The sequence below is a fragment of the Pimephales promelas genome, chromosome 8, assembly GCF_988280905.1.
Source record: "Pimephales promelas chromosome 8, fPimPro1.hap1.1, whole genome shotgun sequence".
Classification (NCBI taxonomy): domain Eukaryota; kingdom Metazoa; phylum Chordata; class Actinopteri; order Cypriniformes; family Leuciscidae; genus Pimephales; species Pimephales promelas.
Window position 1 is genome coordinate 11,302,517 of NC_142776.1, and position 14,035 is coordinate 11,316,551.

At 39.2% G+C, this 14,035-nt stretch overlaps 1 protein-coding gene across 1 annotated transcript in view; it reads right to left on the reverse strand.

Annotated features, from left to right (window-relative positions):
* Window positions 1-658: 658 nt before the first annotated feature.
* The window catches only part of col18a1b (collagen type XVIII alpha 1 chain b), a 51,411-nt gene continuing 38,034 nt past the window's right edge, over window positions 659-14,035 (reverse strand). The window contains exons 15-37 of the mRNA XM_089133931.1: window positions 13,903-14,022; window positions 13,689-13,757; window positions 13,573-13,599; window positions 13,385-13,483; window positions 13,268-13,303; window positions 13,000-13,074; window positions 12,863-12,901; window positions 12,646-12,681; window positions 12,280-12,339; window positions 11,391-11,468; window positions 11,252-11,287; window positions 11,099-11,152; window positions 7,737-7,808; window positions 7,592-7,657; window positions 7,449-7,482; window positions 7,190-7,243; window positions 7,046-7,080; window positions 6,823-6,936; window positions 6,559-6,715; window positions 6,288-6,352; window positions 6,055-6,183; window positions 1,934-1,966; window positions 659-1,177 (exon numbers count right to left, since the gene is read on the reverse strand). Coding sequence (XP_088990057.1) covers window positions 791-1,177; window positions 1,934-1,966; window positions 6,055-6,183; window positions 6,288-6,352; window positions 6,559-6,715; window positions 6,823-6,936; window positions 7,046-7,080; window positions 7,190-7,243; window positions 7,449-7,482; window positions 7,592-7,657; window positions 7,737-7,808; window positions 11,099-11,152; window positions 11,252-11,287; window positions 11,391-11,468; window positions 12,280-12,339; window positions 12,646-12,681; window positions 12,863-12,901; window positions 13,000-13,074; window positions 13,268-13,303; window positions 13,385-13,483; window positions 13,573-13,599; window positions 13,689-13,757; window positions 13,903-14,022 — 1,875 coding nt within the window. The 3' untranslated portion in view covers window positions 659-790. The remainder of the gene's footprint in view (window positions 1,178-1,933; window positions 1,967-6,054; window positions 6,184-6,287; window positions 6,353-6,558; window positions 6,716-6,822; window positions 6,937-7,045; window positions 7,081-7,189; window positions 7,244-7,448; window positions 7,483-7,591; window positions 7,658-7,736; window positions 7,809-11,098; window positions 11,153-11,251; window positions 11,288-11,390; window positions 11,469-12,279; window positions 12,340-12,645; window positions 12,682-12,862; window positions 12,902-12,999; window positions 13,075-13,267; window positions 13,304-13,384; window positions 13,484-13,572; window positions 13,600-13,688; window positions 13,758-13,902; window positions 14,023-14,035) is intronic.

The following is a 14,035-nucleotide window of genomic DNA, read 5'->3' on the forward strand; positions in this document are numbered from 1 at the left end:
GATCCGTGTTCTGGCGTTAGCCAGGCTAGAAAACAGGGACTAAATCTAAAATATCTAAAATATCCTATTTGTGTTCCGACGATGAACGGAGGTGTTACGGGTTTGGAACGACATGAGGGTGATTCGTTAATGACAGAATTTGCATTTTTGGGTGAACAAACCCTTTAATGAAGAATTTCTGTGGGATTGTGCTATGGATTCTTGGCTTTTCCCTTGTGAAAAAGACCAGAGACCTTGTAATCTGGTATCGCATATGTGATCTCCCAATATCTAATGAATTATTCACTAAATAACACAAGGAATATTCAGTTAGAGCAACATATATTTACTGTATGTTGCATTTGAATTTATATAAAAATTATACTAAAATGGTAAATGGACTGCATTTATATAGCGCCTTCATAGACCTAATGGCCACCAAAGCACTTTACATATTGCCTCACATTCACCCATTCACACACACATTCACACACCGACGGCGGACATATACTACGGACATATATGTGATTTTCCCATTTTTGTAGTATACAATAGTATCTATTAAAATGGGTAAAAATGCTGCTAAATTGTCAACTTTTTTACCTTGTGGCAAGAGTAGAATAATGTCACCTTTTTTACTGTACATTATTTTATAAATACATTTTGTGAATGCATGTTAAGCAAGGCTTTCATCAATCCATTCGCAATTGATGATTGTTTACCGTTTGATGGAGATTACTTCCTAGAATAATTTGTTAGACATTCCTCATCGTCCATAGGGAAAAATAATAGACAAGCAAACAATTATTCCTCATAAAAATGATAAGGTGCTTACTGCATGGCCTGCTGTGTGTGTGTGAGCTGGAAGCCTGGCTTCTTCAATGACAGGCCTGAGGTGTTCATATCTTCTGTCAGGATAGCCAGACTGATCCGGGTGGCTGCCATGAATGTGCTTTCTGGAATCAAGATGGTGCTGGTAAATTGGGTCGACTGATGGCGAGTACCGTGGATCAGTTGGAGAAAGGGATTGTGGATCTGTATGTCTGTGGTATGGGTCATATGATGGCTGGTATCTGGGATTCTGTGGCACAGGATACTGGGCTTCTGGTTGTGGAGGGGCTCTTGGGCGAGAGGTAGTGGGGTAGTCCTGAGAGTAGTGAACCACTTGTGGAGACTTCCCTGCTTCCATCTGTTTATCCTAGAAACCCACCGTGCAAAAAAAAAAAAAAAAAAAAAACAAGGAGAAAAATGCGGTCATATTTACCACTGCCCAAAATGTAGTGACCTTTACCCGTTACCTGGCAAAATTGTGTGGGTGAAATCCATAAATTTCAACAGGAAGCCGCATGATCAGAAGTTTAGCATCAGGGTGGAAAAGATTCCCAAGCAGATTTCAAAGTTGATCAAAAATGTGCCATGTTGACTAACAGAAGGCTGCTTAGTTTGAAAGTGAATTCTATGTGAGTAGTGTTTCATGCATCGTTACACTTTCAGTGACCGCAGTAGTGTGCCAACTACACCAATTTGCACCATTAACTCGTGCAGTAAATAGCTCTGGAAGAATCACATCCAGAAATGTAAGGATCCAATGAAATAGAAGTGAATTATCAGGTTTACTTTCCATCTTAATACAATCATTTTTAGCAGCTGTAAGAGCCATTAGTACAATGTGCCTATGCATAAGATTCACAGCTTGTTAGATTGTTTAATAACAAGACTTAGGAAGTTACAGGCATGCAGAAATCATATCAGACAATCTAAAGCTACCAAAGTTCAAAACTGCATCAATGAACCATTGACAATTGACCTTTTTTGCCCTTGAAATGTCTTTTTTTTTTTGTTGCTAACGTGACCACACATTTACTCATGGTAAACATTGTTACAGTACTTGTTAGTGAAATGCTAATGGGCGAAGGAAGTTAAGATTTATTAGTTACTTAATTCTGGTACTTACCAGACCCCGTTGGAAAGCGGTATATTCTCCAAGCTGAAATGAAACAACCAGAAACATCAGAAGGTTCTCAGCAAATAGATTCTTGGAAAATTACAAAAAGGATATATGAAGAGTTCAGATGCAAAAGCCTCTAAGTGCCATTCGAAATTTTCTTCTAGAATGATCATTTTTATCAAGCTTGTATATTTAAGTATTAAGGGGGGCATGCAGTCCATCAATAATTATGTTCAACCTAAATATAAGCAAAAGTTACCATATTTTATTTTTAACCAAAAATAAAATTTGATAAAATAAAAAATGATTGTATTAATTTTATTGTTGAAAGTGAGAAAAAAAATGCATTTTACTTACAGTTTTTTTCAGTCGCTAACAAGCATTTGTCCAAACAGTTTCACATTTTCAAAACTCTAAACACAATTAGCACAACATCGATCTTTTGTGGCCATACCATTCACACATTTCATGTTGTTTTCACAAAATATGCAGTCAGTGAACACAATTCCACAATGCTTACATTTTCAGACAAGCTATACCTCCGAACAAAATTATAGATTGTTTTTGTAATATTTACAAATGTTAACACACCATCCCAAAATAGCAAAAACAATATTCCAAACCTCAGATACAGTATAAAAATATCTGCTTCTGCAATGATATCAGTTCAAAAACATTACATCAAAAACAATTGAATAATTGACCCACAGCTTATTTATGTTGGGTAAATTGGGCCAACCACAGCTGTTTTCAGTCTGGCTTAGATTCAGTGGCGGGGGTTGTTTTTTTCTATTACATTGAATCTTATACAGTAAAAGGAGGCCATTACAGTAAAGAGTAATGTTTTTGGAAACAGAAAAAGACAAACACTGTAACGTCTGGACGAGGAAGAGTAAGAGCAAGGGGCCCATGGAGAAGAGCAGGCCCAGTGAGAGGTGCAGTGAGAGGTGCAGTGAGAGGTGCGGTGAGAGATGCAGTGAGAGATGCTGTGAGAGATGCAGTGAGAGATGCGGTGAGAGATGCAGTGAGAGATGCAGTGAGAGATCTAGTGAGAGGTGCAGTGAGAGGTGCGGTGAGAGATGCAGTGATAGATGCAGTGAGAGATGCAGTGAGAGATCCAGTGAGAGGTGGGGTGAGAGGTGCAGTGAGAGATGCGGTGAGAGATGCAGTGAGAGATGCAGTGAGAGATCCAGTGAGAGGTGGGGTGAGAGGTGCAGTGAGAGATGCAGTGAGAGATGCGGTGAGAGGTGTAGTGAGAGATCCAGTGAGAGGTGTAGTGAGAGATGCAGTGAGAGATACAGGAGCAGTGAGAGATCCAGTGAGAGGTGCAGTGAGAGATGCAGAGAGATGCAGTGAGAGATACAGGAGCAGTAAGAGATGCAGTGAGAGATGCAGTGAGAGGTGCAGTGAGAGGTGCAGTGATAGATGCAGTGAGAGATGCAGTGAGAGATACAGGAGCAGTGAGAGATGCAGGAGCCGTGAGAGATGCAGTGAGAGATACAGGAGCAGTGAGAGATGCAGTGAGAGATCCAGTGAGAGATCCAGTGAAAGATCCAGTGAGAGATGCAGTGAGAGATGCAGGTGCAGTGAGAGGTAAAAAAAACTTATATATTATACTTATAATATTTGTTTTTTACTGGAATGCTTTTGAATGTGAACATTACTGTACATGTGGACAGTTCCCAACCAACAAATGTAGTGTAAAAAAGGTGGATTACATATTTTTCATGCAAATACCTGTAAAACTGAAAAATCAAAGTCTGCAGTTTTTGTAATGTCAACAATAGCCAGTATTTTGAAACCTGGTGTACTTTGATTTACTGCATGTACCTTGTGAAGTGAAAACAAGAGTTATTCTTTGACAGAATAATTTCATTTTGAGTAATATTTCGATTGTTTTGGTAAAGTTAGTGTGTGCAGAGAAAGATGTGTTCTATTTTGAAATGAAGAGTTAATGTATATTTAACTAAATGTGTTTTTGAGATGAAAATTATCCATTTGGCCAATTGTGTTTTGTAGGTGTGAGTCTGTGTTAAGAGTTTAGAAAAAATATCTGAAGTATGGGCTTGCTAGCGATTGAAAAAACTGTAATGTTACCTGAGTAAAATGTAGCCTGTGTCATAATGAAACACCCCTCTCCTAAAAATGGTCTGAGTAGGCTTTTTTGTTGTTGTACATAACGCAAATCAAAACGCCAGTGCTTCGTGCCAGTTTGCAGTCAGCAGCACAAGTGAGTGACAAACGATGAAGTGTGCGAATTAACACGGTGAGACCATAGACAGTAAAAGAAAAAGTAAAACTGCTCACCACCTCCCCAGTGTGATTGAAGCAATCGAATGCCTAAAATTGTCCTGTAAATTATCTAATGAGGCCTTATCAGATGCGCGAGCGTTTGATCTTATAAAACTTAAACTTTGTTATTTTTAAAAAAAAAATGAGCGATCGTTTCGCTTGATAAGACCCTTATTTATCATCTGGAATCGTTTAAAGCCCTTTGAACAGGTTTGCAGTTTGTACTGAAAGTTTCTTTTGTAACTTGAACCGTCTGGTTCCCACTGAGGTCCATTATATGGAGAAAAATCCTGGAACATTTTCATTAAAAACCTTAATTTCTTTTCGAGTGAAGAAAGAAAGACATGGACATCATGGATGACATGGGGGTGAGTAAATTACGACAACCAGGACGCTGTACGGAACACGGTGTCTAGCGCACCGTAAAATAGTCACAGACACAGTCGAATATGGCAAGACAGAGAACCGCAATATTATGAAGCTGCAGACTCGGAGCCTGCATCTACAGTCAATAAACAAAGAGAGGTCAGGAAAATAATCTATTACTTCAACATTCCTCATTCCTTTTGTGCGCTGGAAAATTTTTTTCATTTTCTCCAAGCTGTACCCACTATATTCTTGTCTCAACTCTTCCTCAACTGGACCTTCAGAGAATTCCTGCTCACTTTCTGAGTCAGACATATCACTTGCATTCACCACCTCAGAACTTTTGGTAATGATCTCATCTTGTGCTTTTTTCTTTGATTTAGCTATATTTTCACCAAGATTAGACTTCCTTTTCACTGATGGCACTTTAAATACTGCTTCATCCTCTTTAAGTAATTAACCCACCATCTCATCAAGTTCAATGTCCATTGTCTCGTCATCTTTTCTAATTCGTTTCTCACTACTCTTCACTCCACTTCTTCCTGGTTCCTCATCATTATCCACATTCAAATCCGAGCCCTCACCAATTTCACTTTCTTTTTCTACACTCTGATTTTCATTATGACTTTGAGACCCACTTTCATCTTCTGTAACATTGGGCACATTTTTGTCTGGACAAGCACGTACCAAGTGCCCCACTTTCCCGCATCCAAAGCATTTCATGCTCTCCGTTGTGGCAAAAATTACATAATCAAAACTATCAACTTTGAATTTAAAAGCAATATTCAGCTCATCAATATCACTCCTCAAGATCATGTATACCTGTCTACGAAAAGACACAACGTGTTTCAACAACGGATTTTTTTTAATTGCTGAAACTAATTGTCCATACCAAGATAATTTACGTTTCAGCGCTTCGTCACTAATAAAAGGAGGCACGTTAGACAGCAAAACCTTTCTCGCTGGGTTAACAAGTGGGAAAACCTTGATCAAACTATCATTGAGGACAATCCGTGTTCACTTTCTCAGTTTTATCTAAAAAAATCACCACAGCACCGTTCATTCTCGACGCCGAACCAATACTGCTGTGACCAACACCAACCACCGATCCTACTGCTAACACACATTCTTCGACTGAACACTCAACTCCAACCGGCACTTTTGTTCCATGTTGCCAGGTGAGTTGCTCATAACTCGCCGCCTCCACATTCGCCATGGTAGCCAGTTTAAATGACCAGTTTAAACTGGCTAACCCAACCTCCCCTTTCCCACCACAATATCCCCAGTGCTTTGTGACCATACACAATAAAAACAGTGAGAGAAACAACACTTAAGTAAAACAGACCTTTGAAAGAGACTCCACAATTACGCTCCAATTCACACTCCGCACTCACTCAGCAAACGCTCACGCATGCGCACGAGAGAGAGAGAGTAGAGAGAGAGAGAGATAGAGAAGGCTAGACGATTACCAGGACTTTTCTGACACCATCCTCTTCTCTCATAAAAAGTTCTTTCTTGTCTGTTACATAGATTAGCGTGCCTTCTGGATGCTGAATAGTTGATGCAGCCATGGCATCAAAAGACCTCAAAACCATAACCTGAGGAAATGAAAACAAACTAGAAAAGATTAATTTTCTTATAGAAACAAAGTTGATCAGTGTGCCCACTGAGAGCAAGCAGTGTTTCTGTAGTGAAAACTCACCCGAGATAAATATCCAGGGACTCCAGGAGGTCCAGGAGGTCCAGGTGGCCCAGGAATACTGATTGCTAAAGGATCAAGTTGTTAAAATGAAAAAGTTGTTTTTATTTATTTATGAGCTTTTGCATTTAATGGACAGGACAGCAAGAGAGAAGACTAGAAAAATGGAGAGACAAGAAATAAGGTCAGAACACGAAGCAGGTCAGATTCAATTCTGAATCCCTGGAAACCCAACATATATTTTATGTGTTGAGTGGCAGTGTGGATTCCTTACGTTGTGATGGTCTGTATGTTCCTGGCAGCAATGATGCCGGTGGTCCAGGTGGACCTGGCGGGCCAGGACTACCTGGGCGACCCTCATAACCAATTCCTGGGGCTCCAGAAGGCCCAGGGGGACCTGGAGGTCCTCTAATAGATTCACCTCTAGGACCCTATAGCGAAATTAACATTTAGTCAAGTAAGCCACTTTAGATGATAAGAAGAAACAAAGGTAAACTCAGAATCTGAGAGGAATCATTTGATGTCTGTGCTATGTCACCGGTGGTCCAGGTCTTCCAGGTGGACCTTGTAATCCACCATGACGAGGGTCGTAGAAACCTCCTCCTGGTTCTCCCTTCTCCCCTTTAGCACCATGCTCACCTTTCATCTCATGCTACAGCACAACATATTACATAATACAGGACATTTTCCATGTGCTGCACATTTTCAGCAGAACATTACATGTAAACATAAAACTTGTGTAAAGGTTGGAAACATCATACCTTAAATGTATAAATGTCAAAGGTGGTAGTGAGACCTACGGCAGATGACAATGACCTCATGTTCACATTTCACAGTAAAAAAAAATATAATATTCACTTCTCTCAATATCCTATAAAAAGGCTTGATGCTTCAGTAAATTATACCTGGCAATCCAGGTATGCCAGATGCTCCTCTTTCACCCTTGTCTCCTTTGATAGCTGTGGCAATGAAATTTGAGATATTTACATCTATTCAGTTAGCTGCTGTTCCAAAAGCAACATACACATTCTTCAGAAGACTCACATTCCTTTGGAATAAGAGTACACTGATTCATCACAAACAAATATTCTTAAATACATATTTATGTTTTACTAAACTGGAATGTGATATGGATTGGAAAAATGACAAATCAGATTAACTCACCAAAGGGAACTCTTGAGCTTCCATAATCATAACCCTTAAAGTAGATCCCATAAAAAACTGTGAGCCAGTACACATGCTATTTTTATAGCAAACAAACCTACAATATACATATATTTTTTTACTACAAGATATTCATTACTCACATTAAATCTTTCCACAGAGGCTGGAGTTCCAGGAGGACCGGGTGGCCCAGGTGGACCAGGGGGTCCCTAAAATCAGTTTGAAATCTATAGTATATTGTACTTCTATAGTAACAATTAAATCCAAATACATAATATTTTTTTTTACCTGATAGCCATTACCATATCCTCCACCTGAATCACCTTTTGCCCCCTTTTTTCCATTTAGACCAGGTCGACCCTTTTTGATTAAGAATATAGTGAAATCAAGAATATACCAAATTATTAGAATTATCAAAAAAATAAATAAATAATCTAACTCGATAAGAAATATAATATAAATATATAACAGTTAAAGTTTATTAATATAATTTCATATAATTTTATATACTAGTTTCATTCAGAGTGAACAAACAGCTGGAAGTGTTTTTGTGTTAGTAATGAGAGGGATTTGGGACCGTTCTATTAAGTTTGAAGTTTCTTTTATTTACATTCTCCGATTATTAAAACATCATGTGTTGACTTTCTAGCAGTTTCAACTACTTTCCAGTTTCAACTACTAGTGTTTACACTACCGTGTACCTGTGTATCACACTTTTCAGACTTTTTATCTGCGACAGTGATCATCATATTTTCAATAATACTTTTTGGGAATCGCTTACTCTCACTTAAAACAAAATCAACTAACATTTAAATCTCTTAATAGAATAATACAGACCAATATTTAAATTGCTAATTTGTACTTTAAATTGCTAAATTGCTGCCTTTGAACACTCATACATGTGCCTGAGTCACTGTGGCACTGATATGTACCATATGTTTATTGTTTATTGTTAAAAGGATCCCCATTAGCTGTCACCAAAGTGAGAAGCTAGTCTTCCTGGGGTCCCCAAGAGAAATAAGTACATAAATTAAATAACAATGATAATCTAAAAACAATTAAAACATTGTAGACATCATTATAGACATCATCAACAATTAATCAAAATAAATTATTACAATGTTACCATCATTATTCCGTTCATACGTTCTCTACTCACAATTCTATACAAGTGCATTCTCAGATAGTACCTGAAAGAGACTTTGCCATTCATTTTATGTATATTCAATGGACAATATTGTTCCAATGATTAATGGCACGATAAATAACTGTTCTCTTTAAAGTATTTGAATTTGGACGTGGCAACATCATCTGTTAAACAACCCTATGATTAGAATATAGCTAGATCTTAATCTAAAGGAGCACTCATATCATCAATATATATCGTTATGTTGCCCAGACCTAAATCTTACTGTATGGTAAAGCAAATGACAGTATGTACTGTAAAGCGGCTTTGAAACAATGTGTATTCTGGAAAGCACTTTACCAATAAATTTGACTTGAATTTTATGCCAGTTGAAATATAAAAAAGCATGAGATTAATAACTTGTATTGAATGATAATTAACTTTTACTAAAAAAATGTATAATAATAGGTAACAATATTTCACAACTGATAAATGTAACTCTTTTCTTTCATGTTTTCAGACAAAAATTTACACCATTTACAACAATCTGTCCTCTTCTTCTGTCACCACTATCTGCCCTCCCACTCCATCACCCCCACCCCACCCCCCACACCAAAATTGTATCAGGAATGAAAACATCTACAGTACATGTGTCCTGGACCCCATTCCATCCAACCTCATCAAGGACTGTCTACCTGACATTTCCACACTCGGACTGTCTTTCCACACTCTTTACAGATATCATTAACTCCTCTCTCAGCTCTGGCTCAATCCCTCCTTCACTCAAACTGGCTGCTACCACCCCCATCCTCAAAAACCCGGACTCAACCCTGACATCATGTCAAACTTCCAACCCATCTCGAATCTCCCCTTTCTGTCTGATACTAGAATGCACTGTCGCCAAACAACTTAAAACTCACTTCTGCTCAAATGACCTTTATGAACCATTTCAATCAGGTTTCCGATCACATCACAGCACTGAAACAGCCCTCCTCAAAGTTACCAACAACATCCTCCTCTCTGCAGATGCTGGTCACCTCACCATCCTCATCCTCCTTGATCTAACTGCAGCTTTTGACACTATCAACCACACCATTCTTCTCTCCCGCCTTGAATCTTCCCTCAATATCACCGGCACTGCCCTCTCCTGGCTCCGATCTTATCTCACTGACAGACAACAATTCATCTACAGAAACAACTGCACCTCCTCCACTGCTCCTCTGCCCCAAGGCGTCCCCCAGGGTTCGGTGCTTGGTCCTCTCCTCTTCATAATATACCTGCTTCCCCTTGGCAATATCATTCGCCACCATGGTCTCAATTTTCACTGCTATGCCGATGATGTTCAGCTCAACATCTCCACTAAATCCATCACCTCTGCCACCCACTCCACTATCACCAACTGCCTCACTGACAATAAATCCTGGATGCACACCAATTTCTTTCAACTCAACTGCAAAAAAAACCCCCAAACAAACAAAAAACAGACATGATCATCATCGGTCCCAAACCCATCACTAAAACCATTCACAGTTTCTCCCTCACTGTTAACACCTTCACCCTGTCTCCATCCCTTCACAGTCACAACCACTGAGTCATCTTTGACGATAACCTCTCCTTTGAATACCACATTAAACAAATCACCAGAACTGCCTTCTTTCACCTCAAAAACATTGCCCGACTCCGTCCATCACTCTCTTTCTCCGCTGCAGAAACCATCATCCACACCTTCATCACCTCCAGAATTGACTAGCCTACTGCAATAGCATCCTGTACAGCATAACCTCCAAAACCTTAAATAAACTCCAATACATCCAGAACTCTGCTGCTCGTCTGCTCACCCCTGTCCTCAGGAACCTCCACTGGCTCCTGGTCCCACAACGAATTCAATTCAAAATCCTTCTCCTTATTCACAAAGCCCTCCATAACCAGGACCCTTCCTACTTCAGTGACCTGCTCCACCGCCACAACCCATCTCGCAGCCTCCGCTCATCTGATGCAAACCTCCTGACTCTACATCCCAGGACCAAGCACCGAACCACCGAACCCCCTTTTCTGAGGCTGCCCCATCCCTCTGGAACTCTCTCCCCAAACAAATCTGTGACTGCACTGACCTTCCTACATTCAAATCACTGATAAAAACTCACCTTTTTTAAAATTGCTTTTAATGTTTAGCTTAGTCCATTGTGTTTTTTAGTGCATTTATTAGATATTGTTCCTGCTGCTTTTGTGATTTTTCTTTTTTTTTCTATGTAAAGTGTCTTTGAGTACTCAGAAAAGTGCTTTCAAATAAAATATATTATTATTATTATTTATTTATTTTATATATTCATGTTACATGTAATTACTATAGTAACAACTCCAAATTATGCATAATTACTTGCAACTAACCCTAAATCATTCCCTAATCCTAACCCTTTAGTACGTTTGTGTAGGTAATTATTATTGCTCTTTCAAAAATGGTTTTCAGAAAATGTAAAATTGCAGAAAATGTTGTTGATTTTGATTCAGCATGAGATATACTCACTGATCTGCCTGGTAATCCTATTTCACCTTTTGGTCCAGGTGGCCCCACTGGTCCCTAATGAGTGAAAATATATCAGCGTATCTATAGAAATCACCATCAATATATTTCTGAATAGCTATTGTGCAGGTAAAACAAATCCTCAGCAAGGCTCACCACAGGTCCCCGTGGTCCTGGAAGTCCTGGCTCGGCCTAAAACAGAGAGTAATAGACATTAGTTGTCTAACAATGCTATGGGTGTTAAGTAGTTCTGTTCTAAACAAATCCATTTGGATGACAGCCGCAGGTTTCTCACCAGCTGTCCAGCAGGCCCTCCCATATAAATGGGGCTACCACTGGAGTCATAGATTAGACCAGGTTCACCCTTCTGACCCTAAAAAAAAGAACAAAATGTAATGTCGGAGGATAAAAAAATGCTGGTTGGAATAAAGATAGCATCTTCTAAACATTACTAAAACCAGGGCCGGATTACTGTCCTGGGTTTTAAAAATCTTTCTAACTCACTAACAACAAAACAGCAGAATCCACAGCAGTACAGTATAATTACAGTATGATTATAACTACAAGAGTATAACTAATTATTACAAGTTAAGATAAAAATTAATATGATCATTTTGATCTCAACTTGTAATAATTGCTTTAATAATTGCAAAGCATTGGTGAAGCCACAACACACACAACCTTGACGCGGATGGGCTACAAAATGCAGGTACCTAAAAACTGACTGAATTCACACAATATAGGCACTGGTCACTATGGCAGCGTTGGTATAGACGTTCCCATTGAGCCAATCGACGCAGCGCGAGTTCCCTTGAAAGGGAACACCACGGTTAGGACTGTAACCTCGGTTCCCTGAAGAGGGAGCGAGAAGCTGCGTCACCCTGCAATACTTCCGGCATGCCTGTGATTGACTTGCTTCGGCCTATCAGAAGCTGTTTAGTCTGGGTGAGCTTCATAGCTTCCTGCCATGATGTTACCCGCCTATACGGACTGATTTTACACGTGCTGCCCAATGCAATCAATCACACAGAGCACTCAACAAGTTTATTGTCAAAACCAAGGAGTTTTTTTTTTAATTCAAACATTTGCACATTGGAATTTCTAAAAACCTGTAATATTTTAGTACTTCAGGTTGTATGTTCTGACTGAAGGGGAAAAAAACCTTTTAACCTTTTCAAGATTACCTTGATAGAGTCTCCTGGTAGCCCAGGTTCCCCCCGATCACCCTTTGGACCCATTGGTCCCTTTAAAAAAAAAAAAGTTCATATAAAACATTTCTCTCTTCTCACAGAAAGTGTCAGTTTGGCCCTACTGACTTTTTATTTTCAACGCTTGCCCAAAGTAATCCACACCTTTAAATTGTGATCTTTTAAATTTTATAATCATTAGAATAAGAAAAATTAGTCTAGGTGAGGATAATAACACCAGCTGTGGTAGAAATGGATGTTATCCAAAATATAAAATACAAGTGATTTACCAAACAATTATTTTACAGCACACAGCTTACTAGACTTGAAACATAATTACAAGTTAAACATTAAAAAACTTACAGGAAACCCTGCCCGACCAGCTATACCAGGTTCTCCCTAATGAAACAAGAACAAAAACACAATGCTTGGTGTGTGATTCCATATGCAATATAATGCAGTAAAGATATGTAAATAGCAAATCAGAATTACATGGGACATCCAATATTGAACTGAATGCAGTTTAAATATTCATGTAATGGAAGAGCTATTTTAATTTATATTTATTAATGCCTTTCACCTGTGGTCCAGGAATTCCATATTTTTCCTTCTCCTGAAACTAAATGTCATTTAGGTCATTTAGCATCAGAACTGCAAAGTTGTGAAGGATTAGTAAAGTGCAATGTAGAGTTTTACAAATTCCTTTGTATCACTTACACTGCCATTAATATAGATAATTTGTCCTGGAGGACCCGGTGGCCCTGGAGGTCCTGCCACACGACCAGGATCTCCCTAAAAATAAATATATAGAAATTATTATCATATACTTGTTGCCTATAGATCCACAGACAATTTGCAGTGTTAAACTGGATATGACTGTTGAACACCTCTGTTGCTGAGAAATGAGAAAAGCAGCTATAGAGATTCTACACATAGCATTAAAAAGGGTCCTCAAATCATTATTATTTTAGAAATTAACACTCACTTTGTCACCTTTCCATCCTCTTTCCCCCTTTAGCCCCTGTAAAATTGTAAAATTATTTTTTTAAGTTACAATTTTGACATTGAAAGCTGATCTTCAAGCTCATCAACTTTCACTCACTATTTTTCCTGGAAAGCCATCTAACCCTGAGATTCCCTCTCGTCCTCTTTGACCTTCATCGCCTTTCTGGCCTGGAATACCCGGGAAACCAGGTGTGCCCTGCAGAGTTTAAAGAGAACTGACTTTGGTACCGAGTAGATTATAATTTGGCAACATGGATTTTACATCATCAACTGTCAAAATCTCACCGGTAGTCCAGGTCTCCCCTGAGGCCCCTTCAGAGAAAAATAAATAAATAAAGGGGTTTAAGGTGGGATATACACAGTGGTGTGGTGATGATAATGTAACAGCAGTTCACAGTTACCTGTGGACCTGGTGGGCCCATGACTCCTGGAATGTATTGAAGAGCAACTTCTTTTTCTTTCCCATCACTCTGGAAAACCACAAAAAAGTGGATATGGCAGATCATGTGTTGAGCCCCCAGGTGGCACAAAGTGCAGTGTGACTGCACAGCCCTTGTGATGGTCCTGAAATCAAAAGTTTTGATGTTGCTGAACTTAAAAAAAAAAGTTACTTACAGTAATCCGGAATGCAGGTCCAGGGGGCCCTGGAGGTCCTTGAGGTCCTTGAGGTCCCATGGGTCCAGGCAGCCCAGTCAGACCTTCCTGTCTTAGGATCCCTGATGAACCCTGTGGACCCTGCAGTGAAGGG